General features: G+C 35.7%; 1 protein-coding gene across 8 annotated transcripts in view; it reads right to left on the bottom strand.

Moving 5' to 3' along the window:
- Positions 1–27,368, bottom strand: part of LOC138707383 (ligand of Numb protein X 2-like) — a 474,351-nt gene that overhangs the window by 95,760 nt on the left and 351,223 nt on the right. For 7 of the 8 annotated variants that reach the window (XM_069836718.1, XM_069836720.1, XM_069836722.1 and 4 more), the window contains one exon: positions 2,123–2,245. The exons of the other annotated variant lie outside the window; for it this stretch is intronic. In XM_069836718.1, the coding sequence (XP_069692819.1) occupies positions 2,123–2,245 (123 nt within the window). The remainder of the gene's footprint in view (positions 1–2,122; positions 2,246–27,368) is intronic. 8 annotated transcript variants of the gene reach the window in all.

Raw genomic sequence — 27,368 nt, 5'->3', positions numbered from 1 at the left:
AGTGGAAATGAACTGAGTGAGGACAGCAAAGTAATCTCTACTCTACAACAAATGTTTGATGAGTTCAAATCATCCATACAGTCAGAGATGACAACAATCAGTGTGGTTCGTGTCAAATAAGTGGAGAGCTGTCTAAGACAAAAGAATGTTTGAAAATAACACAGAGTGCAGTGCGTGATCCATGAACTACAACAATACATGTGTAGTCTTCGGGATTCCAGAAACTCCTGAAGGATCTGTGCCTACGATTGTTAAAATATTTCACAAGTCATCGTAGGACCTAAGCATGGTAAAAAGGCTACCTGCAAGATGAAGCCTTTTATCATCAAATTCCACAAAAGGCCAAGTTTAGACACGTGGCTCCACAAGTTCAAGATGGAAGCAAGGAAACACTCGGAAGGTCCAGGAATTCCACTACAAAGGATAAACCCTTTGCTACCCACTGAGAGGTTTACGGCCACAGAACATTTGACAGTTGTTACCCGTGACAAGAGAGACAGCCAGTCAGGAAGGGTACAGATTTGTGTGGAGGTGGGATTGTAAGACATTATTCGCAAAGATGAAACAAGCCCTGCCTATAAGATCAATTCTGTTCAAAATTTAATTACCTTGTAATTGTCTTACTATTTCTGTTTTGCTTTTTGTTAATGTTAATATTTTCTCAGCAATGGATGGTTTAATAAAAACCAAATTACTATTCCACCAATAATAACTCTCGCACAAAAATTTTGAGAGACGTTGACTCTTGCAACAGTTACATTGGTAACTCTTTATACGATTTTAAATTGTTTCACTTAAATAAACGCAGTTTAAATAAATATTTCCTGGAATTCTGTATCACTGTGCAAAATTTTGCTAATCCTCTTGATTTCAGTATACTGACAGACACCTGGTTAAATCATGACTCTGGGTATGATTTACCAGGTTATAAAAAGTTTCTCAAAACTAATAGCCTAAATAAAATAAATGCGATAGTTTAATTGTATACTGTGAAAATAACATTCATGTCACAATATTACATGTAGATATCCCACAATGTAATTCTATGCATCTGAATTTTTATTTAACAATACTCAATTCTCCATTGCGGTGATGATATACAGGTCTCCAAACAGTTGTATAAATGAATTTTTAAACTATTTTTGTCTAATTCAAAAGACACAAGCAATCAAATCATTGTTGAAGACGTTAACATTCAAATCCTAGAATATCAATTAGACCAGTGATCATCAGCACTTACTGAAATGGGTAAAGGGTAAGCGGAGCCATCCCGTGTGCAGGAGGAAGAGGTAGAGAGCATAGCCGCTAGCAGCTACGATTGCACCATAGAGCAGTGTGTTCTCCGCGGGTAAGAGACACTAGCCCCAGGGTGCTCTGTGCTGATGACCGCTGAATTAGACAGTACTGGCAATAGATGTATGAATATCTTACTGGAATGTGGATTTGTTAAATTCTCGGCCTGATTCTAAGTCTTGTGTTGATCACAATTTTTGAAACAAAAAATAACTTGAAAATTGTACCAGCAGTTCTTTGTAGCGCTATTATCGACCACTATGTATTTATTGCAATATTCGAAATTGGAATTAAAAACTCGAATACATCTCCTTTTCATTATCCTCTCTATGTAAAAAGAAGTATAATTATTATGATGAGTTCATTTTGTTTATAGAACAAGAAAATTGGAATTCTGTCTTGAAATGTGAAAATGCTGAATCATGCTTTCAAATATTCCATAATTTGATATCTAATTATATAGGCGTAGGCACAGATGTGACTGAAAATTGAGAGTTATTAATTTGATGAACACTGATGAAACTAGTAAAAAGCATTTTTTTTTTATCAACCAATGAAGTCAATGCTAGTATAAAGAGATATCAGATGTGAAATAAATAAGATTTTAATTGGAGGCACATTCTGTCCTATGGACCCTGCTGTTTGGTATGATGAGAAGTCCGCTGTACCTGGATCTTTCAGTTCATGATGTCACTCCATTGACGGATTTAATGCAAATCCCAACAATGGATAAATTTATTTGTTTGATTAGGCTAAATAGTTCTTATTTTATTTAAAATGTTACTTTAAAAACATGATGTGGTTAAAAGGAAATAACAGTGTTACAAACCTGATGGTGAGAAGCATTTGTCATATCAATACCATTGATTTCTATGAGCTGATCGCCAGGTCTGAGGCGACCATCTTGAGACATCAAACCCTCTGCAAACACTTCCTGGACTACGACGCAACGCTGCAAACACAACAGAGTTATATATAATAATAAGTACAACTTGACTGCAATGTCGAAAATTTGAGTTGTGGAACATATCATTCACATCTTGCTTATGTTTAAGTTACATCCAATTTCAAAAGTGCCATCGTATACACATAAGAAAGAACAGAATTAAGCCATCTCATGATTTGGATATTACATTAGTGAATGGCACGAGTTTGATGAAGATCATTACTTACTTACAAATGGCTTTTAAGAAACCTGCAGGTTCATTGGTGTCCTCACATAAGCCCGCCATCAGTCCCTATCCTGTGCAAGATTAATCCAGTCTCTACCATCATATCCCACCTCCCTCAAATCCATTTTAATATTATCCTCCCATCTACGTCTCGATCTCTCCAAAGGTCTTTTTCCCTTCGGCCTCCCAACTAACAATCTATATGCATTTCTGGATTCGCCCATATGTGCTACATGCCCTGCCCATTTGAAACGTCTGCATTTAATGTTCCTAATTATGTCAGGTGAAGAATACAATGCATGCAGTTCTGCGTTATGTAACTTTCTCTCCATTCTCCTGTAACTTCATCCCTTTTAGCCCCAAATATTTTCCTAAGAACCTTATTCTCAAACACCCTTAATCACTGTTCCTCTCTCAAAGTGAGAGTCCAAGTTTCACAACCATACAGAACAACCAGTAATATAACTGTTTTATAAATTCTGACTTTCAGATTTTTTGACAGCAGACTAGATGACAAAAGCTTCTCAACAGAATAATAACACGCATTTCCCATATTTATTCTGCGTTTAATTGCCTCCCGAGTGTCATTTATATTTGTTAGGGAAAACACGGGAATTTTACTTGAAGCAAGTAAAGCGATAGGTTTGGAAGTAAATCCCGAAAAGACAAAGTATATGATTATGTCTCGTGACGAGAATATTATACGAAATGGAAATATAAAAATTGGAAATTTATCCTTTGAAGAGGTGGAAAAATTCAAATACCTGGGAGCAACAGTAACAAATATAAATTATTTTATAACACGCAATAATCGTATACAAAACACGGAACGTGCTTGCTTAGGCATGTGTCAAATTCGCTTCCACTGCCTGTACTTCAAACGCCGACTACATTCTGACCGGCGTCTTAGGTTCACTTCGGACTAATACAAATATACCGATGTCACGGCCCTACAGATAACATGAACTATTCGCTCTGGAAATCCACCCTGTATATTTATATTTAACAACCTCAAATTAACTTCAAGTTTCTGTAGTTACCCTAGGATCCCCCTCCAAAAATGACGCAACAGCGCTTAAAATATTGAAATTACAAAAACTCAAATAAGGTATTTTACATTTAAAAAATTAAAATCGAAATTAAATAGGCAAGCAAATAATACAATAGCGCATTTTCCTATATTTAAAGTCATATTATTAGAGTTCACACATTTTAATATAAACACACACACTGAGAATTACTTTGTTGATATTATTGAAATGTTTTAATTAGTGACAGAATTTCTCGCGTCTTAAGTTGCAGCATAGTTTCAATATTTTAAACCTCTCTCTTAACCTAAACCTTTTCATTTTCTTAATTAAAATTCAATGACAAGAACGAGTTTTGAAGTCAGGAACCAAAGAAGTTAAAGGAAATTTCAGATCACTTTCAGTACAGTCTGTTCCTGGATTTATTTTTTTAGGTAGCCATATGAAGAAAAATATCTCTCGCACAAATATGTGGATGGAAAAGGTAATAAGGCTGTTATTATTTATTATTTTATTTATTTATTTAATCTGGCTGAGTTAAGGCCATCAGGCCAGAATACAAATAGACATACAAGAAAGAAATGCGAGAGAAAAGGGAAATAAGAAATGTCCTTCCGACCTGTTAAAAGGTTTGCAGGCGCCAGGCATTGTGCCTAAACCTCTGTTGCCTTCTGGTAGCACTTAAAGAAACCATTATTCATCAACACTGGGAACTCCTTACAAGTAATTAATGGCAAAGATTTATAACTATTCTGGAATTGAAAATCAGTGGAAATGGCGTTTAAGTGGAGAAGGATTCACACTACCACAGTCTACTATATACAGTCACGAAGTTTGAGTTTTGAGGGTGCTAAAAACAATAGACTGTGACAGTTCTATTTTGCATTGCCTGTAATGAGGCGATATTAGCGATACTAGTGGTGAGCAACTATCTAATGTTTGCATCTGAGAGGTTTGCATATTTACTACGTATTGAGCTTCGAGACTGTATATACTAGACTGTAACACTATTGTGAGCAAGAATGTCATCACAAACAACACACTGCGGCTTTGGGTAATCCTTGTCACCCATAGAGCAAAACCCAAATCTAATATAAGTTTCATCGTACTTCCTTTACTTTACACATGGTTGACTTCTGTCGTATTGACATACTTCACAAGTTGGATCACTCGATGAGCTTGACGCAGCCCTCACTCCCGACTTCTGTTCCCGTTTCAAATTTCCACTTATCCATTTTAGATGTGAAATGAAACGATTCTGATACCAATATGCAAATGAATTTTCCAACGAGGCCAAGGCGTAAGCCTATTGTTGAAACTACAAAATTCTACAGTTATGATTAGTTATTACACTTAAAGTTATTACGCTCACAAATTTGAAATTTGATTGGTTGTTCATTTTCTAAGGTGGAACTTAACCATTCTGAAGAGAAAGTGCAATTCAGCACGTTTGATGATTGCTTTAGGTGCTACCAGAAGGCAACAGAGTTTTAGACACAATGTCTGCAAACCTTTTAACAGGTCGGAAAGACATCAGAAGAATTAACAGATGGCACACAATTGAAGAGGTGGATTCCAAAGTCTTTTTTTTAATTTGGTTTATTCACGTTCTAATTTACTCTTTTCAAGCCTCTATACAGGGTGGAAGGTAAGGTAGTACATTAATTGTAGGATGTGATTCATTAAAATATAAGGAACAAAAAAATCTAATACCATTTTGCTAGGTTTTGCGAGGTTTTTGAAGAAATAATACTTTTATGCCAACATTTCGATAGCGAATTTTACGAATAGTGTTTAAAATACGTTTTAATTTCTTGTATAACAACGAAGAGAACGTTTGTTATGTTGACGTTGCAGCAGCATTTTAATTAGAAAATTCACAGCTTTCAAATTAATCGACTGAAGAAACGTTGGAAACATTGATTGTCGAGTGACATACAGAAGGTCAAAAACTCTGGCATCGCTGTCGGGACGCCAGATGGCGTAGTACTCGCAACTGATCAGCTGTTGTGATGTTTGCATTGCATTAGTGTGCAGTTGGACGTACAGCGATACACTTTAGTAGGGGCGGCTCGTTCATAAGAGCTGCGGAGCTGCAGCACTCCCTGGTTTGACACGAAAATAAAAATAATAATTATTTTAATTTGTAGAAGAATTGTTAAAGCTTTTATTGGTAAATTGCTTTATATTTCATCTGGCGGGAATATGTACTATTATCTTATGCATAATTTTTTGCGCGTCGACTGTACTGGAATTGGCACTGCATTCAAAGTCGTCCTGATATCTGCAGAGTGTGTCTTGCTTGGTCAGGGGGTTGAGCGGTGAAGGGAAGCACAGGGAAACTGCCGCTGTTTAAAACCCATATTTCGCTGCAATGACTTGCAGAGCCAGTCAACAAGGGATCTTTCCTCTCCTCCCACACCGCTATTGTAATGCTGCGTCAAATGGATTCTCTATTCCCTTGAAATTTAATGACACAATTTTTATTTTCTTTTCACATACTTATTGTTGTAGAATCTTATCGAGTTAAAATAACGAAATTAATATTCTCTTTTGCCTTATTATTACGTATATATTCAGCCTCCAGCAGAACCTAATATTTGCCTTAACTCAAAATGGTTGCACGAGTGGAATCCTTTTGATATAGCACGTAAAATACGAAAGAGACTTCTTTTCCAGTTTTAGAAAATTGTTGACCATCAGTATATCTGAGTGTTGCTTTGGTGTGACGTTTTAGTACCGTAACTTAACCAGTGCAAATGTGCAAGCATGAGTGTGTGAATTACAGAATATTAATTTTATTTTTCTCAACTTTCCCTTGCGGAGAAAATTGATGTAATGAAGTGAAATTAAAGGGTTGTTCGTTACCCGACTTAAATCTTACTCAAGCTTCATCCAACCGAAATAGTGCATATATGTAAGGAAGTATAACAATGAAATTTACGCTAACCATTTGTGGTTACGTGGATATGAACAAAAAAAATCTGTATTTTGTTTTCCTTGCCTCCTCTTCGGTGGTGATGCTGCATGGACTGGGAGTGGTGTGACACATTTAGGACATTTGCCCCTAAAAAGCAAAATGCACGAATCTTCGCAGTCTCACCTGAAAAATGTTGTTTCATTGGCTACGTTAGGCAAAACTAATATTGCTGTGCAATTAAGTGAAACGAACAAAACAAATATTCTCAAACACAAACAAGAAGTGAGACAAAAATCGTGAAATTATTTTTAAAAAATATTGATTGTATCAAATTTTGTGGCCAATATGAACTTCCCCTTAGGGGACATGATGAAAAAACGATTCGAAGAACTCTGGTGTATTTCGTGGGTTGCTACAGTTCGCGAGTAATCTAAATGAGCGTCTCAAAAATCATTTGGAACATATGCCACTGTTGAAAGGTAATTCTAAGACAATTCAGAATGAACTGGTAGATTGCAAGTCGAGTGTCTGCCGATCAGAAATTCAGACTGAAATCGATGGTATTAGTTTTTTTTAGCGATTAGCAAATGATGCCACAGACATCTCCCAACTAAGTCAGGAAGTTTTGGTTTTTCGATATGTAGTACATTTATTTTTGTCCTATACTTATTAGTAATGGTATCAAGAAGTGAAATTTGTATGTACCAAAATCTACTGCAGCTCTCCCAATTCACAAGTTCACGAGCCGCCACTGCACTTTAGTTTATTTCAAAACTACGAGATGCCAGAGTCCACAAATCGTGAGTACTTAGACATGATCCAGCCGCGGAAGAAATTCGGAACAGTGAAGGTCTACAGGCCAGAGTTCGCCATAATTGGACTAGAAGATGTGAAAGCTGCATGCACGCTGATAGTGGACATTTTGAACAGTAAAGGTACGGTTTGTTTACGGCGCACATCGCCAGCGTTTGTCGCCGGAGTTGCTAGCAGTTGAAATGAATGGGCACGGTTTCTTTACAGCGAAGATCGCCAGCTCAGTTCGTTGGACGCGGCGCAGATCGCTGGAGGTTGCTTTTGAAGCATATTCAGGACGCACATCGCCGCATTCGTGTTCAATAATCGATATTTAGACAAGGTCATGTTGTAATATCGAATAGCTAATCTGTACACGTTAACCACGTCTGTACGTTTTGGCTGCAAAACAAATCAAGACGTTTTGTAATTTTTCGCGGTCTGAAGACGAAATTATTATTGAATATGTGTCACAACATAATGCTCTTTTTAATATGAGCTTGTGAATTAATAAACAAATTAAACATTACATTACATATTACATTTTTATCACGCCCGAGCCCCAGAGAATTTCGTTCAGTGTTGGGTAAGGGGGAAATTCTCTCTTCTGTAAGTTTTCTGTGACTAGGCCTACCTAAGTACTTACGCGGTATTCTGAAACATAGCGTTTTTTTTTTTTTTGTAGAGATGTAGTTGATCGTATATACAAGGCATAATAAAAGCCCAAACGAACCAAACCTAACCTATCACATGTTCGTACATGTAAAGTGTATAAGCGGATTACGAAGGGAACTACCTCAGCGCTAGTTTAGCCAATTTTTTTTTTTAATTATTGTTTAGAATACACCATGTAATGTAATACAGTATAATAATAATAATAATAATAATAATAATAATAATAATAATAATAATGATAATAATAATAATAATAATAATAATAATAATAATCAGTTCATAACCTGAGTTACTGCCAATCTTTCAACTGGAGTTACGGGGGTCTTGACAAAATTTGTAGGGAATTTAACATTGTCATTTTCAATTAAACTCACAACATAATGAAACTGGTCAGGTGAGAGTCTGAAATATTCCTTAAATTTTGTAGCGTTTTTATAAAGATGTCTCATTATCAATGTGTTAAAACAGAATTCTGTAACCCTATTCCTGAACATTTCATTAGTCCGTAGCTTGTACCTTTTATAATACGCATGCGAGATTTTGATATCGTCATCTCCCTCTTCTAGAATAAATAGCAACTTCATTATCTTGGATTTATTCATTATAATTTTTAGGTTATGTCCGTGGCCTACATTAATTTACTTGACCATATAGAGTAGATGAAGGAATAAACAAATGAGAATCTACAGTGATGTGCGTCAATAAAGAAACCACTCCTCGGCGATCATCGCGAGCGTTTATAATCGCCGGCGATGTGCGTCCGACGATGATCGCCATAAACAAACCGTACCTTACCTGTAAGATGTGAGTGGAATGGGGTTTACAGAGTTTATTACTCTTTATTTCATTATTAACGCCCAGATTTACTGATTCGTAAAACAGCAAACTGTAATGTTATTACATCTTGTTCACAAAGTTATATCAGTTTTATTTTTTCATTAATTGTAACTGAAACGTCAATCCTAAGTGATTTCACTAATTTATGATTATTTAACGACGCTTTATCAACTACTCGGTTATTTAGCGTCGATGAAATTGGTGATAGCGAGATGGTATTTGGCGGGATGAGGCTGGGGATTCGCCATAGATTACCTGACAGTCGCCTTACGGTTGGCGAAACCTCGAAAAAATCCAACCAGCTAATCAGCCCAAGCGGGGATCGAACCCACGCTCGAGCGAAACTCCGGATCGGCAGGCAACCGACCGAGCTACGCCTGTGACTGATTTCACGTATTCCATGAAGATATTATTTAAATACAAATAAGAAATGATTTACAGTTATAGTAGCCTAATAACAATAATGATAAATATTTTACCCTTTAATTCTGATTCTTTTATAAGTACATACACACTTACGCCCTACAAAGAAACAAGAAGCACTTTGTAGAAAACACAAACCAACTCCTTTACACAATAGGAAATTTTCACGACCCATACCACAGTGAACACATTCAAATTTACAGATATAACAAGTCAATTCATTGAAAATTAACAAATTTGGACTTTCTTTACGCCACTGATACTGATGCGCCTTTATTGATCACGGGATGCTTGTACTCTAAACTGTGGCTATTCTTTTGTCTGTAGGAATTATTCTGACTCACAGCTGTGTGAGAAATTATTCTCTTACAGTGCTATAGCATTTTATAGTTTTTAATTATTTTGCCACACATGATGCGTCTTACTATTTGTTTGCTTTTATATCCTACAGAAAAGAATGAAGATTTTAATTGTTGCTCTAGCATCTCTCCAAGGATTACTTTCTTTTTAATGTCAGAAGGAACTGGACGTCCTCTTAGCAAAGTACGCGAGGAAGTTTGGTTTGCTTTTTTCTTCTCTGTGATACGAGAGGGAGTACAATATAGACCTATTTAATTTTTTTTTTACAAATGAATAATGCTTTTTCAATTTTTCTGTTTAACGTTGAAGCTTAATGTTTTCGGCTTTCATTTTTCGAATAACTTCACTACTTTTTATTAGCAGGACAGATTTTTGCATCCTTTCCCAAATTACTATGGTTACATTGTTGAATACATTTGTTCCTAATTTTCGTGCAATATTCTCTCATCTATTCTCTTCGATTTTCCTTCGCTCTCTTAATTCTCTATTAGTCATGACCGAAACTGTCTTAATTTTTCCTTGCTTCTTCCTCTCAGCCCATATTTTACTCTCCGACGCTATGTAAGCAGCGTGCCTTTCAGGATCTGCTTTCACCGCAAACGCTCTTGTTCTATTTTCCTTGCAAGTTGCACGTTTCGACTTTTGACATTTTATGAAACGTCAGATTTTTTACTTTTATAAATTTTTGTCTTTAAATTTTCTCTTATTATCCTTCCCTTAATCTCATATTTTTTCCGTCCTCTAGTCAGTTTACCACCACTCATCGTGTAATACAAATACATGACACAGTCGCATGACACATATTGTATCCATATAGCACTACGTAGAGACCATATTTTTCCACGTACTGTACATCATAAACATCACATCAATAATAATCATGGACTGTGAACTAAATACCCCGTCCTAAATACGAGGCGCATCCAGAAAGTAAGTTTCCCGATTTTTCCCCTTTGAAAGTAAACGTAATTAGCCGTGTCAACTGCGCATGCGTAACAGATCTATGACGTATCAATCATATGCCAGCCGGTCAGGTCCCGCCTGGTGCCAGTAGCGTGGCAGCAGTGGTCCGAAATGGAAGCTCTTATTCCTTCTCCCGCCGCCTGCGAGGTTCGGTCGGTGATAAAGTTTTTTAATGCACAAAGCATTGTGCCAATTGAAATTCATCGGCAGCTCTGTCAGGTCTATGGACCAAACATCATGAGTAAGCAGACTGTGCGTCGCTGGTGTAGGCAATTCTCCGAAGGTCGTCAAAGTGTCCATTATGAAGAGCGCAGTGGGCGACCGAACCTCATCAATGATGATCATGTTGAGCTGGTGCGGCAGTGCATCATGGAGAACCGTCGCTTCACGATTACGGAGCTGAGCAGCCATTTTCCGCAGATATCACGATCCTTGTTGCATGAGATTGTCACTAAGAACCTGCTGTTCAAAAAAGTGTGTGCCAGGTGGGTGAAACCCGAACACAAAATGCAACGTTTAGGAGCAGCACTGACATTTCTGCAATGGTATCATGATGACGGCGACGAGTTCCTCGACAGGATGGACACGCGCGATGAGACTTGGATTTCGCACTTCACCACGGAAACCAAGCAGCAGTCAATGCATTGGCGGCATAGTGGATCTCCGGTCAGGACGAAATTCAAACAGATGCTGTCGGTACGGAAAGTGATGTGCATGGTGTTCTGGGACAGGAAGGGCATTCTACTCATTGACTTCCTTCCAAGAGGTGAAACAGTGAACGCTGACCGTTACTGTGAAACACTGCGAAAATTGCGACGTGCCATTCAAAACAAGAGGCGTGGAATGCTTACTGCAGGTGTTGTGCTCCTCCAGGACAATGCTCGTCCACATACGGCTCGGCGCACAGCAGCTGTTTTGACGGAATTTGTTTGATCATCCACCCTACAGTCCTGATCTTGCTGCCAGCGATTTTCACGTTTTCTTGCACCTCAAGAAATTCCTGTCCTCTGGTGAGCGTTTTGGCAATGACGAAGAGCTGAAGACATCTGTCACACGCTGGTTCCATTCACAGGCGGCAGCGTTCTACGACAGAGGGATACAAAAGTTGATCCCACGATACGACAAGTGTCTCAATTCTGATGGTGGCTATGTTGAAAAATAGCTGAAACATTGCTGTACCTGTTGCCAATAAATGTTTTCCTGAAAGTGTGTGTTCTTTTTTTTTTAATAGGGGAACTTACTTTCTGGATGCGCCTCGTAAATGGACTCTGTTTACGGCTACGGTGTCCACATTTCAGACTTTGCGCTGGTGTGTTCTAATTACTTTTAAGCATATTAATTTTTCCGACCATATTAGATAAGTAGTCTATGAAGTCATTACTTGCCCAGGAGTTGGTAATTCCCCCATCCGTAGTTGAGCTGGCACTTTATCCGCGGTGTCCACTTAAAAAATGAACACTTGCTATTCGATGCTGCTTTTGAACTTGATACTCAAGTGCTGATTTTTGTGTGTCTGCGAAAGCACTGGAAATTCACCGTCTTTATCTCCCGGATGTTCTGGGAGCACCACATTGAACTCCTCCTTTAAAGCGGCAAATTCAAAGCGAAGAATCATCCGTTCCATGGCAAAGCCTAAAACTCGTCGACAAAAACTACACCACTTCTGTAGTGACATTGGGCACTTTTATAAAAGAGTTGTATATGAGATGTTTACTTCCTTTAACGCACTTTTCAATACAATGTGTTTCTTTGTAATCGGATTTATACTTTAAAGGTGATATTCATTGAAATTTATATTTTCTAGTGAGGGACATCCACGGTGTCCACATGTTGGGGTACTCCAAGCTATGCATGGCGGTAAGAAAATATAGTATCGATCTATGTTTATGGTGAATAACTAGGTGTAATAGTCCTATATTATTTACACAGGAGACATTTTCCAAGTTACAAGATATTACAGAAATCTATGCAGGCGAAAGAAATGTGATGGGTTTCGTGAGAATGACCCATATAAGTTACGTGTACAAAAAAGAATTGCAAATTATTTTTTTGTTGTTCAAAATGTATATGCTTCTTTAAAGTAAGTAAGAATACGTAACCATACATAAAATTTAATAAAAATAATTATGTCTAAAACAGATCATACCTCAAATCTAATTCTCGTCCGAATCATCATCTGTTGATGCATCCACGTCAATCACAAATGGACCATTGTCGAAAACAAACTGTACACTGCGTTAGCTCTCTTCAATTTTCTCTACATGATCTATATAGTTGCTCCAGTTGTTAACGCTTACACTAGCACATGCACTATTCAGTAGATTGTGTATTTCATTTAGTGTTCTGGATTTAATAATTCGAGATGCCACTTTCCTCTTGATCTGAGACCATACCATTTCAATTGGATTAAGTATGCAATGATATGGTGGAAGTCTTAACATCAAATGTCCATAGAAAGTGGCCATCTGATCAACTGCATATTTCTTCTTTTTTTTCATTTAACGGTAATTATTCATATACTATTTCGAGAACTGGTATTATGGGTACTGGCTCAGGCACTGTAATATTATGACATTTCATAAATTCTATGATTGAATCTTTTTTCCAAGAAGTATTTGGTTTTGGATTTAGCACACGACTGTGATAACTTGCATTATTTCACACAATTACCGACGGATCTTCTAATCTTTTCAGCACACAGTTTTCAAATCAGTCCTCAAAAATTTCAGAGTTCATTGAGCCATGGTAATCGGCAGGAGCGTTTTCCATCTTCTGATGAGTCGCAAAGAGAGCTTCGTCCACGAAACCAGAACGTCCTCCGCAGTGCACAATTACAATTCTGTCACATTTCTGATTCGGAACACACCATGCAGTTCTCCGTGTCATCCAACCAGGTCTTCATTTTTCGCGTATTAGTATCAAACCAAGTTTCGTCCAAATACATATCATCGTATCCTTGTTGTCTATACTTTTTAATATCTTGTAAATATCTGTATCTCCATACAACTATTTCGTTGGTTTCGGATTTAAGAACTTTTCGTGAAACTGTTTTATACGAAAATTCCATGCCGCAAAATAATCTTCTCACTGTTGTAACTCCATAAGGAAATACAATATCACTGTCTGCCCTTTTCTCACGCATTATTTCCTTAAGATTATTTGCTACTGGCGATATTCCTTTCGCGTACAGTTCATATACTGTTCGACGAAGTAAATCACAAGTAAAATCGTCAGTTTGAATGTCTATGCCCGATATATTTTTTTATTGTAGTAATGCCAACGCCAGTTGCATCCGATGTTAAGTAAGTAAGATTTCTACTCATTAAACTGCCACCACTTTCGATTACTCTATGGATAAAATTCCTGACATTACTCACAATTTTAACAGTTTGTTTCCTTAGCTTCGCTCCTCTGCCAATAACATATTCTGTTTTCTTTGTTCTACATCTTCAGGTGAATTACAAGGCCCTGGCTACTCCACCACTCATTAACCACTATCGGACATATCGAAGCGCACAACAGTATAAAACAACACCTCGACTAATAGCTGAAACGACTGACTGTAAGCGGGCAAAAGCCATCAGGTATTAGTGGCAATGACAGCTAGATTTGGCAATCAGCGTATTCCGAATCTCACCGGACCGGTGGACAACAATGACGTCACGCTGCAGCGAAATAGGAACAAAACTGCTGGAAGGTTCGATGGCTATCATGGCGGCCGTGCAAGTAGTTGTCTGTGCTACGCTAGCAAGATTTTGCGAAATTTTCGTACCGTCATCTCGTTCAAAGAAGAGAGAGCATAAATAATTTATTTCTTGAATCAGTAGTAATAACTGGTCCGTTGACATGTTCGCTCATAAGCCATTAACATATTGTTTTTGCGTTGTGCTCATTACAACCAATACAGCAGAACCAAAGCAGAACACACCGCCATGACACAACAGTGCACGATGCCATTCGTCTGAGAGTATTCCGAATCTCAGCGCTGAGCAATCTGATGGCATCACGGTGTTCCGAATTTCAACGATGACGTCACTGATGATCCACCCAAAGACGTTATAATAGTATACTAGACTCACACGAAGCGCTGGTATGCTGTCCAAAATTGAAACCAGTCTGCGCATGTTTACGCCGCCATTAAATAGGTAGAAACAGCGGTAAACACAAAACCCGAGCTACTTGCAAAGTGGCTTGTTGCTATTAAAAGAGATAAATGTGTGCCTTCACCTAACGTAAAATTGTGTTCGGCTCATTTTAAAGACACAGATTTTTGGAAAGTAATGGCAATACAATTTTTAAAGATGATGCTGTACCATCCCTGTTTAATTTTCCAAGCCATTTGCAAAAGGTACGATATATTATCTCTGTTGTTACATTATCAATATCATTAAAATCAATCAGTAGTTTAAGACAATAAAGAATACTTAATTGTTAGTACAAGTATATCAGACTGTAGAGAAATCCCACTGAGTGAATTATTTAGACTTACACATCAGATATTAAACACAATTAGTGGAAAGATAACTTTTTGTTCTTATTATGTAAATTAATTTATCTGCAAGATAATAAAAATCGATTCAAAATCTATAGGTGTATAAGTAAGTAAATAAATAAATAAATAAATAAATAAATAAATAAATAAATAAATAAATAAATAAATAAATAAATAAATAAATAAATAAATAAATAAATAAATAAATAAATGGCTATAATAGCTAAGCCTACTTTGTGGACTTATGATTCAGGGATCATGATCAATATGTATAGGCCTAACTAGACTAATAAATTAGCCAGCCGTGGGTTTGATCTTGTTGGAGAACATGCTATGTTTCAGATGTAAGGAAATGAATACATAATTTTCTGTGGGAATTAAATATCACTAATGGGATTCTAGGAGGGGGGAGGGAGGAGGGAGAGAAAAGTTATTATTTTCTGTTCAACCATCTTTTGGCGTTTAACAGCAAATAAACATGATATACCTAATTAAGTGTATAAATATTTAAACATTTAATATTACATTGTAGCAGATTTTGTAACTTAACAGAGGCTGTTTCTTGTTGGTTGAGACATAACCACGTAGGCCATTAAAATTACTTTATATTTGTGAGTGGTCTACGCTGTTATTTACACAGCAATTTTTGTTGTTGTTTTGTTTTTGCAGATATTCCTAGTGCATTATTTTTCACTGGGGGTTATAAATGCATATAGTTCACATACAAATAACCCGTTTATATTTTGCCGGATAAGCTTATATATTATTAAAACAGCAAGGAATGTCATCTTATTGATATAACATATGTGCATAAAATTACGTAATATCATTCCCCAACCAATGATATATATATATATATATATATATTTATTTATTTAAAATAACAATATATTATGTAAAGAAATCCACTCATAAAAGGTGTTTTTTTACATAATGTGATTATGTTTAGTTTTTAGGTATTCATGTTACCTATTAATTGCAATGTATTAGGTACCGGTAGGCTACTTTTTATAATTTATAGCATTCCCTTTATTAATTGAAGAATGAATTATAAATGCAATGCAATTTTGCTACCTTTGCGCATTATATTTTGCGTGGTTACTTATGTCCTGTGGTCTAAAAGTACCGGTAATATTACAATTTACGATTCTCTAAAACTTAACAACAGGTCTATACTGATTATCACATATTTATTTCACTTAAGAATTTGATTATAATAAAAACTTGTATAATCAAGGTGCATATATTTACGTCTTGTGATCTAAGAGTAATGTATGTTAATATAATTTTCGATTCTCTGAAACCTAACAATATGCTGATTAACGTAAAATTGCACATTCTATAATGTGTATTGTGTAGGCCTATTTATGGATGTATGATCATGTTTTCTATCAATTGCTGCGTACGTATTTTCTTTTTTTTAATGCTCTGACCCATATCAATGAAACTTTGAATATATTTATTTCGTCCTAATTTTACGTTAAACGTCGAAAATGGCCATAATCTGTCAATTTTAGATAATCACAGCGTTAAATTGTGTGATTTACGTACTGCTATTATGCGTCTGCTCTCCTACATCATGGCGGCAAGCGCAGCGTTCAATTTGCCCCGGTTTCCTCGTTCCGCGCAGCCGAGACTGTAGGGGCTTGGATCCACTGGTGTCGCACCGGTTCCATCAGCTTGCAGAAGTGGTGGCAGTCTCCATCAACCGCCATCAGTGAATTTGATTGGTTCTTGTATAGGGCGGGAATTAGCAGACGAATGACATACGTGCACTGTTGTGTCATGGCTGTGTGTTCTGCTGTATTGTTTGTAAAAACAAATTGTTAATGGTTTATGAGCGAACATGTCAACGGACCAGTTATTACTACCGTTTCAAGAAATAAATTGTTTATGCTCTCTTTTCTTTGAAAGAGATGACAGTACGGAAATTTCGCAAAATCTTGCTAGCGTAGCACAGACAACAACTTGTACAGACGCCATGACAGCCATCGAACCTTCCAGCAGTTTTGTTCCTATTTCGCTGCAGCGTGACGTCATTGTTGTCCACCGGTCGGTGAGATTCGGAATATGCTGTCTGCTAATTTCCTCCCTATACAAGAACCAATTCACTGATGGCGGCTGATGGAGACTGCCACCACCTCTGCAAGCTGATGGAACCGGTGCGACACCGGTTGAGCATCAGTGACGTCATCGTTGAAACTCTGAACACCGTGATGCCATCAGATTGCTCAGCGCTGAGATTCGGAATTGTATTTCTGCTACACGGCTAGGGGTTCAGGAGAGTTTAAGAAATGAGGCCGTTATGTTTTGGAGCCAAGTATAATTATTGTCATTGTCACAATGTAAACCATGCTGATTATATTAATTGTACTATTCCTTTAGTTGTGTAATTACATTCACATGTATTAATTATTTTCTTTAAGGTAATACTTATATACTAGAATGTATTTTCCTGTTTGTGATTATATTCATATATATTCAATCTCTTTTTATTTCATTTTATTTATTATTATTATTATTATTATTATTATTATTATTATTATTATTATTATTATTATTTGAATCTTGGAGCAACAGTAACAAATAGAAATGACACTCGGGAGAAAATTAAACGCAGAATAAATACGGGAAAATGCGTGTTATTCGGTTGACAAGCTTTTGTCATCTAGTCTGCTCTAAAAAATCTGAAAGTTACAATTTATAAAACAGTTATATTACCGGCTGTTCTTTATGGTTGTGAAACTTGGATTCTCACTTTGAGAGAGGAATAGAGGTTAAAGGTGTTTGAGAATGAGGTTCTTAGGAAAATATTTGGGGCTAAAAGGGATGAAGTTACAGGAGACTGGAGAAAGTTACACAACGCAGAACTGCACGCATTGTATTCTTCACCTGACATACTTAGGAACATTAAATCCAGACGTTTGAGATGGGCAGGGCATGTAGCACGTATGGGCGAATCCAGAATTGCACATAGAGTGTTAGTTGGGAGGCCGGAGGGGAAAAAGACCTTTAGGGAGGCCGAGACACAGATGGGAGGATAATATTAAAATGGATTTGAGAGAGTTGGGATATGATGATAGAGACGGGATTAATCTTATACAGGATAGAGACCGATGGCGGGCTTATGTGAGGGTGGTAATGAACCTGTGGGTTCCTAGAAAGCCATTTGTATTATTATTATTATTATTATTATTATTATTATTATTATTATTATTATTATTATCATTAAGTTAATACTTCTACACCGGTATATATTTTACTGTATGTGCTTTGATCCTGGTTGAGTGGAAGAGAAGGCCTGATGGCCTTAACTCTTCCAGGGAAAATAAAACTATTATTATTATTATTATCTCGTGAAACCTATCTGCTCGTCAGAGAAAGATGAAAGTGGACTAAGAAGCTTCCCTTTTACAATCTACAGCCACTTACCCCACCATAAGGTTCTTACTATATGCTACGGTGCACAGGATAACGAATGACCCATAACACATTGATGACACTGAATTTCGACCACCAAAATTCAATACAAAATGTTCCAGCCCCAAACGATACAAAATGCTGAATTCCAACATTAAAAGTGTTATAAAATGGTAAATTTGATTTTTAAAGTGGTATAAGTTCCTAAAATCTCCCATTTCTAGTCATTAGATGTCTTCACCATCACAGAGGGTTTTATCGGTGTTTTTATTTAACAACGCTTTCGATTGTAGAGTTCATTCAGTTTATAAATTCAACGTAGGTGAGAAATGGAGTCCTGTATCAGGGTTTTTCTACGACACATTGTTCCCTCCCGAAGGAAGCCCCGCTAGATCGCTGAGTACAACGGCACCTCTTTATTTCGGACTTAAATTACCGCACATTCCATTAAACGTCAGCTGAGCGGACATCGGCGTCTTTGCTATCGAAAGTATTAGCACTAAAGGCTGGTTCACAATAAACCGGGAACGAGAACCAGAATGAAAACGAGAAGCAGAGGACGTGAATATGAAAATTTTTTATTCACAATAGTCAATAACGATATGTAAAGTCGATATTACGCATTCTATGTTATTATGTATAATTGACCAATGGCGTTCTCTCATGAGTATAAGGCAGCCAACATAAACATAGGTTAACCTACTTCGAAATTTCAACTGAAACATTTAATTAGGTACGGTACTATAAATATGCCCAAGCATCTTTATTATCACAACCTATTTTAAGTCTACCACAACGTAAAATAATTAGAGAAGAAACATTTGTAATAGAACAAAAATGAACACAACAGTAGTTATTGAATTGAAGCATGAATATGTAGTGTGTAATACAACCAATACAGTAATAAAATATGATTCGCTTCCGATCGGTGTTCAAAGATGCAACTATTGAAAGCCACATATTCTCCTTCATTTTCTCATCTATATATGAGGCGCGCCCCTTATCGTAAACGTGAGGATTTTCCTCAACACTCAATATTAGAATCTCATCAAATAAAACTTGCTCCATGATGCACAGCACAGAACAAAATTATGCATAGGTTGTGTCACGGTCTTCTTGCTACAAAATATACGACGACAAAATAGCTTTTAGATGGCAATAGAATGAGTCTAGTGGGCTGTGATCGGAAACGTGAACGCCAAAGTTGAAACTTGGCCAACTCTCCGTTCCCGATCCCGGGCTCCGGCAAGCTTTTCTTTAATTGTGAATGCTCACATTTAAATGTACACATTTTAACAATTTTACCGTTTTCGTTTTCGTTTTCGTTCCGATTCTCGTTTCCCGTTTATTGTGATCCAGCCTTAAGTTTTGAGGCAATAATTCTGCTGAATCACTTAGATTAGGAGAGAAATTTAGGGACACAGAGACATATTTAAATTATTTTCCAAGAGTGTGATCTGTGTCAAGAAAATTAATTACATCGTTTGTTATAAATAATTGTAGTGTTTACAATATTCAAGTTATTGCCCAAGATAACTTAAAAAAACTGGCTCTAAACACAATTCATTAAGATTTTAAAATAATCTCAAGTAATCGATTACATTACCCGTCCTTACTATAGGTTGGAACTTCAGAGGAGAGATTCCTTTGACACCCTATATATGCATCCCTGCTCTCTAACAATACTGGATTCAACATTTTTATAGACGATTTTTTTTAAGGTAATATATTGTTGTTGTTTTCCTAATGTATTCGAATGCAGAATTAGCCTATCTTGAAATGTAGATATTTTACCACCCTTGTGTACATTTCTTTTCATGGGTATCTCCGTATTTTTTTGAACCCGATATCGTACAGGGCAGAATGATTGGGAAATTAATGTAAGTTTCATCATTCATTTGTGAGAAATTGCTAAATACACAATGTTTTGCAGCCATAGGTCTACTATTTTATCGTCATTCTTTTGTTTTCTAAATGAACGACGATCGCAGAAATAAACCAGTTCGTGACATGTCTAGCCTTTAAACGAGATGTAACAGTGACATATGTACAATCTCTTTTAAACACGTACCTCGATGCAGTTCTGTAACCGGAAGGTCTCCTTTTAAATGCGTTCCTTATATATTTTCTTTCTTAAATGTTTTTGCTTAGATTTCATATTTTTCACTGAACCCTCAATTTCAAAATTAATGCTTAAAAATATTGCATTCACTTCAATAAAATCCATGAATTCAAAAGGGGGAAAAGCAAATCTATGGAAATTGCGGATTTAGAATTTCAGACTGATTCTGCTGAAAAAATTGCCCTTCGTCCTTCTTGTAATGAAAGTTTATCCAGTTACTTCAGAGCGGGAATTTCTATCCTTTGAACGAGGTGTAACAGTGTCGCATGCGCACTGTCAAGCGAAGTCACAAGTAATAAGAGTTACATTAATGTTAAGGGATTTTGAAAGTAAAATTCAAAAGATCATTGACAAAATTACTTTTGAAACATTTGATATTACTTTTAGTTGGTTTACCATATAACTTCCCATATCAATTTAAAACACGATATGACGAAAGAAATCTATATCCTTTCCTCATTACTTAATGCATCACGTCTATTTTGGACACTTTCTCAGAAAATGTTCCGTTATCAACTCTGTATAGAATATAACAAATCTATATAGGCCTATACATGCAGTGCAGTGAGCCACCTGAAATGAGAAGATATTGAAAACGTTAGTAAAAGTGTATTTAGTAGTACAACATATTTCTTTATATGCTTTTGATTGTATGTTCTCTTGTTCTTATTTTGTTTATATTTCTACTTTGTATTTCTTTACTTTTTCCGATATTGTTATTTTTCCTGTAACTATCACAATGTGAAAATACACTTGTAGTTTATAGATACCAAAGAAATCGAAGCAACTTTGAACAGTTAATGGTATTCATCTACTTAGTACAGTGGATGATATTAATCTAGTTAGAACAGTCGATGATATTCATCTACAACTCTACGTTTCTACATTAATAAATTATTCAATCAGATGTACAAGAAGTCTCAGGAAAGAATTTATATTGCGATCAACGACTACTATAAGCAACATAGATTGAACAAGACGCCGCCAACTTTTAAGCAATAGAGAAACAGGCAGCCATGCTTTCTACGTCGAGTAGAGTCGTAGTTATTGTACGTTGTATAGCTACATTTAAAAACATGAAACTGCACTGACATTCTTACACTAAACTTTCTATTTTAATGCACACAGAGAACAAAGGTTTAATGATATCAGATGTAATTGATAAGTTTATTAAGAGTTAAGTAGGCCTATTCATGAATATAATAGAATATTTCTATGTCGTCCTGTATAGGCCTACACCATACAGTGCGAGTATGTGCTATAATATAGGATAAGTAAAAGTATGGAAATAATCAGAATGCAAAAAATACAATAAACAAAACATACAGTGCAATACATTATATAAATTACCCATTAAACGTGACCTGCAACACAAATACAGTACATACAATATATTACATATATAACATTAGAATAATTCAAATAAACAAATTTAATTTTCTGTTAGATGAAACACATTAAATTAGGTCTATCAAAATTTTTTATACATCTTGATTACGCAACTTTTAACACTATATCACTTAGGAATATTATAATTTATTGTGATCACTTTCACGTGGTAATAGTGAACTAAGTTTATAAAATACCTAGTTGACTAGTTTCAGCTTAGTAGGAGCCATCTTTAGAACTTAGTTCTGAAGATGATTATTAATACGTGAAAGTGATCAACATATATTAAAATTTTTATGTTATAATGTGTGTAGGTACAAATTATAGCTGTAAGATAGGGATGCAAAACATTTATTGGCCTTTAAACAATAATAGCTTCGCATACATTTGTCTAATTTGTTTCCCTCTTCTTTCCACTGATTTAGTTCTGCACAAATGATGCAATCTACAATAGAATTAATGCCTTACCAATGTCTTTATCAGGACTGCATAATGATATTTCTCTCCATACTTTGATGAAACCATCAAATGTTCAAGTCCAGTAAACAAAACATGCCTATGTCCTAACATTCAGAAAATATGTACAGTTTCCCTGAAAAGGAATGAGACAATTGAATATTCCCGAGTCTCAGATGTAAAACACTGCGCATGATCAGAGACCAGAGCACTGATACACAAGATAACGAATATTGAGTTACTTAGATTCAAGCTATTTGGTTTGTTACTAGCATCGTTCCGGAATTCACTTCAAAAACTGCAAAAAAATGATAATATTACGTAAATAAAAGATAAATATATACGTAAATCGTGTAGTTAAATCGACAATGGACCTTCATGACTAGATCGATACTCTGCACAGAAAGTAAAGCTTTCGTGTCGTTGCAATAGCTCAGACGCTAAGATCTGCAAAAAATATGATAATATTACGTAAATAAAAGATAAATATATACGTAAATCGTGTAGTTAAATCGTCAATGGACCTTCATGGCTAGATCGACACTCCGCACAGAAAGTAAAGCTTTCGTGTCATTGCAATAGCTCAGACGCTAAGATCTCTGCGTGTTGTGTAGAAGAAAGCGAGTTCGATTCTTAGTCTATATCAACGATTTTTTTTCTAAATAACGTTGAAATAGAGTTTTACAAAGTCCTCAGATTAAGTGTTATGATCACAGAAATTACAAAATTACAAGTTATAATATTATAAACGTTAATCTAATGAATGCATTTATGCACACACACACACACATACAATGTAAATGCATACATATATATATATATATATATATATATATATATATATATATATATATATATATATATATATATATTAAAAACTAACAATTAAAATGAAATTTAAAAAATATTCCTAAGCCACACAGACAAACGTTTACAAAGGTTTAGAGTCCTTAGGCTATGTCATTTGTTGAGTAATTATTACAATATTTTATTAGTAGCTTTCCCATATGAAGGGTACACGGGAATAACGATCAAGGTCCATTTTAGAAAGTTGCGAGAAAAACGAATTTTAAAGTTTAAGCACTTAATACTTTGTTATGTGTGTATTTAATATAAATTGACGTAGTGGAATGTCAAGAACGATGATTTCTTATTACTAGCTAGACCACATGATAGTACTTCCTTTCCACTATAAGATAGCATTATTAACTCAATTTCGATTTTTGATGGACCTTGATCGTTTTTTCCGTGTACCCTTCATATATGTGTAATGAATGCACTCGCACAAAACAATTTTTGTTAAAAGTGTGGCTTTGGATTATTTCATTCTCACCCCTTCAGTTGATTTTAACTACTTTATCTACGTGTTTTCAATAGTGTTTAATTTAATGTGCATTCAATTCCATTCATGTTATGATTGAATGAATAAGCACTGTTGCAGTTATTGATTAATTACATATATTAATACTATTAAATGCATGTGTTAAGTAACTAATTACAGTATCTTTTGCAAAATCTTGAATGTTAAAGTTGTCAATAATATTTCTGTACTATATACTATAAGACGTTAAAAGAATTTGCAATAGAGTTGAGATCCTCTACTTTATAATCACTAATTTTAATGAAAAAATATTTTCTTTCTTAGGATATCTACAAGTTTAACTTTAATAATATTCCGAATAGCTTTAATTGCATTATCTGGATTTTGTGCTTTTCTATTCAAATGTGTTCTATTTCCCTCTTTCATAAATTTTGATAAATTACACTGTACTTCTTGTAGTATTTAAGAATATGAGGATAGTTACATTGCAGCTCATTACATGAGGGGTCTAGTATCAAAACTTACCACATCCACTTTGCTATATTTCGAGAAAAATGAGAAAAACGTGCAGTTACTTTGATATAAGATGTATGTGGCCCTCCTTTAGCAGATGATTGGGGTTCGTGGAAATCTACTAAAATAATAAGATTCAGAAAATCGTACCCCCCCCCTAAATAATTATGTTTTTGACAATTTATAATGGATATGGCTGATTTTGATATATCACCCATAAGAACATGTGTTAAATAACTAATAATTTTTCTGTTAACATGAATAAGCTTTTTTCCTAGTTTTATTGAATTAAAAACAGTTTTTTACACAACGCCTTTATCATGAGGGTTAATTAATTGCTTAGTCTCGCAGCAATCTTCCTCTGCTTCTTCCTCATTTACTCCAGAATTTGGACATAGGCCTACACATAAAATAATGTTTATTTTCAAGCTTTTCGAAATTAAAAACACAGGTTTCACACAATGCCTTCATCATGGGGGGTTAATGAATTGCCCAGTCTCGCAGTAATCTTCCTCTGCTTCTTCCTCAGTTTCTCCAGAATTTAGTACATTCGCATGAAATTTCAAGCGGCCGTCTTGTTGCCATTCACTTCCAAAACGTTTCTCCAACAGATTAGCAACGTCTGTGATATTTTAGCGCATACAGGTACACCCATATTTACCGCCATAGGCTGAAGTTGTGAGAGGCTTTTTCCACTACGAACTATAGTTTTCCCAATGCCAGTGTCAGTCATGTACGTCGATTCCCGACATATAACAATTCTATTGTCTATCTTTTGTATTTTAATTCTTTTTACAGTGGATATTTGAAAGTGAAGATTCTGAGAGGATTTTACAACGTTTGCAGCAGCTTCTTTCCAATTATAAACATTTCAATCTCTTCCAATGCGGCACACCTTGCCATACTTACCGATAATGTTGTTATAATGTTGTGGGTTCAAAATCTCTGCGTACTGCTGTTTCTATGAAACCAAACACTCTATCTGCTGGTGAAAATGAATGGCCAGTAACGGGAAAGTGAAGTTCCATCTCAGTGATGTTCTCTAGTGACTTAGATTCTATCCAAGTTGCTGCCACTGAAACCATAGTCATGTCCAGTGCAGCCGTCTGAAAAGAGTCATATTTTCCGTATTTTGGCTGAATCCACTTTCTGCAAGCTGTCATAAATGGCTGAAGTTATTTCACTGGATCCTCTAGACCTCTCATTTTCAGTCCAAACATAGCACCTAACATTTTTTTATGCCTAGTTGTTTGTTAAGAAGCATCGTCACAAAAGCGAAATTGTGTAGGTAAAGTTATTCTGCTATTGTATGCTGACATCCTCTATTTTGGGTATTTTTGGGTTTTCACAGTCCACACCAAAGTTACCTCGTCATCTGTGATCCTGTTTAGCAACTGATGGAAAGATTTTGCTCGTTTCTTATGAACTTTGAGCTGAAGGATAAAAGATTGCTTCTTTTCTTCATCTTTTTCCACTTTTGGTTGATTCTTCAGTCTTACACAGGTTGAACAGATGTCGGTGCTTGGTTTTACAATTCCAACATTGAAATTGGTATTGAAGATCTTGCGAAAATATTACTCTTCTTTTACAGCGGTATCATTGCAATACATCCGCCACAGCTTCTTCCTACTCAAAGATGGCGGTAGATACCTCTATTTATTTGTCTATGTTAGATACTGTCTTCTTTGAAGATCCTCGACAATAATGGCTCTCCATCCCTTTAAATGATTGTATGAATGTTTTGACTGCAGCTGCTTTTCAAGAAAAAGCCTCTTCCTTCTCATTATCACCACGGTGTTCATATCGGACCTATGAATAGTGTAGATGTAGAGAAATATTAACTTTGTACAAGAAAATAATGAGTTCATTAGAACTAATACTTTCAATGGAATGGGTATTATCATTCTTATGTTTTCTCCGAATTGGACACCTCTCAGTGCATTGTATTGAACTTCCTGAATATTTTTTTTATGTGAGCTGGTCTAGGGTCAAGGATGTGTACATATTATGTGCCAGCGAAATGTTCCTGCTTATGAGTCAGAGTGTCTTCGAAATTAAAAACGCAAGCAAAATTGACCTTGCAATGTTATCGTCATGTTCAGTACGATGCCACTATTGATACGTAAAATGTATGTGTTCGTGAAAGAATTAACAATACTATGCGTAAAAGTAAGGTATTTCTCCTGTAATATTATTGTTCACTTTATCTTCTGTGTGATTTTATAGCGTATTTTCATGAATTTTATGTAGTAATAAACCTAACTGTAATGTTGTCATTAATGTAGAAACATTTGAAAGCATAGAAATATTAATTTCATATTTTAATCGTCTACCAATTATTACGCTAATTCTAATGACTCAACAATATTGTAATTACATTAGTTAATTTTTCGTTAAAAAACGTAGACAGTGAGCATCTTTAAGCCATGGACAGTTTCCTTCTTACAAGACTTATTTCAAAGCTACAGCTTATGAAAAATGTTGTTAATAATATTTACCTGCCCTGTACGATGGTAATGTGTAACAATTGATTCCACCCGCGATCTACCAACAGACAGAGTTGCCAGAAACTTTTTGCGGCAAACACGAACACAGATTTTGTCTTTTTTTATGAAGTAGTGTAAAGAAACCTTCTTCTTTTCACTTGTGGTTTTGCGTCTAATGCAGTCATTTACAGACACATGCTTCAAAATGAATGCATCTTGGCCTCTTTTTCCTGTATTGGAATAGAATGCAGAATTTAATCTGAGTATATCAACCTCAGAAAGTTCAGAACATTTCAAAGCCTTTGCTTTTGTTTTATGGTCGCATTGATGGAAAGTCGGCGGTTTTAATGTATACCTACAATCCACAAATGACATCCTGTAGCATCAACAATGGAAGATTTTATAACAATTCTAAACATGGCACGTGACTTGATATTTTCAATTATCGTACACCAGTGAAAAGAAACGTTTTCTTATCTTTGCTTCCTCTTCGCTGTAGTGCTTCATTTTGAATGCCGAACGGCCTTTTCCCCCGTGATGTTTTCAGTGTAGTTAGTGCAGGTGACATCTTAAACAACAACTGACTCGCATGTAATGTAGAGGAACCGATAAAACTGAGCTCACGCGATTAAATAACTTCCAGTCATTTGTGAATGGATGTGGCAGGTTTTAAAAGTGAAACATCGAGTATTTTCCTTGGATGTGG

This window comes from Periplaneta americana, chromosome 10 (genome assembly GCF_040183065.1).
Source record: "Periplaneta americana isolate PAMFEO1 chromosome 10, P.americana_PAMFEO1_priV1, whole genome shotgun sequence".
NCBI lineage: Eukaryota > Metazoa > Arthropoda > Insecta > Blattodea > Blattidae > Periplaneta > Periplaneta americana.
This window is presented reverse-complemented; position numbering and strand designations above follow the sequence as displayed.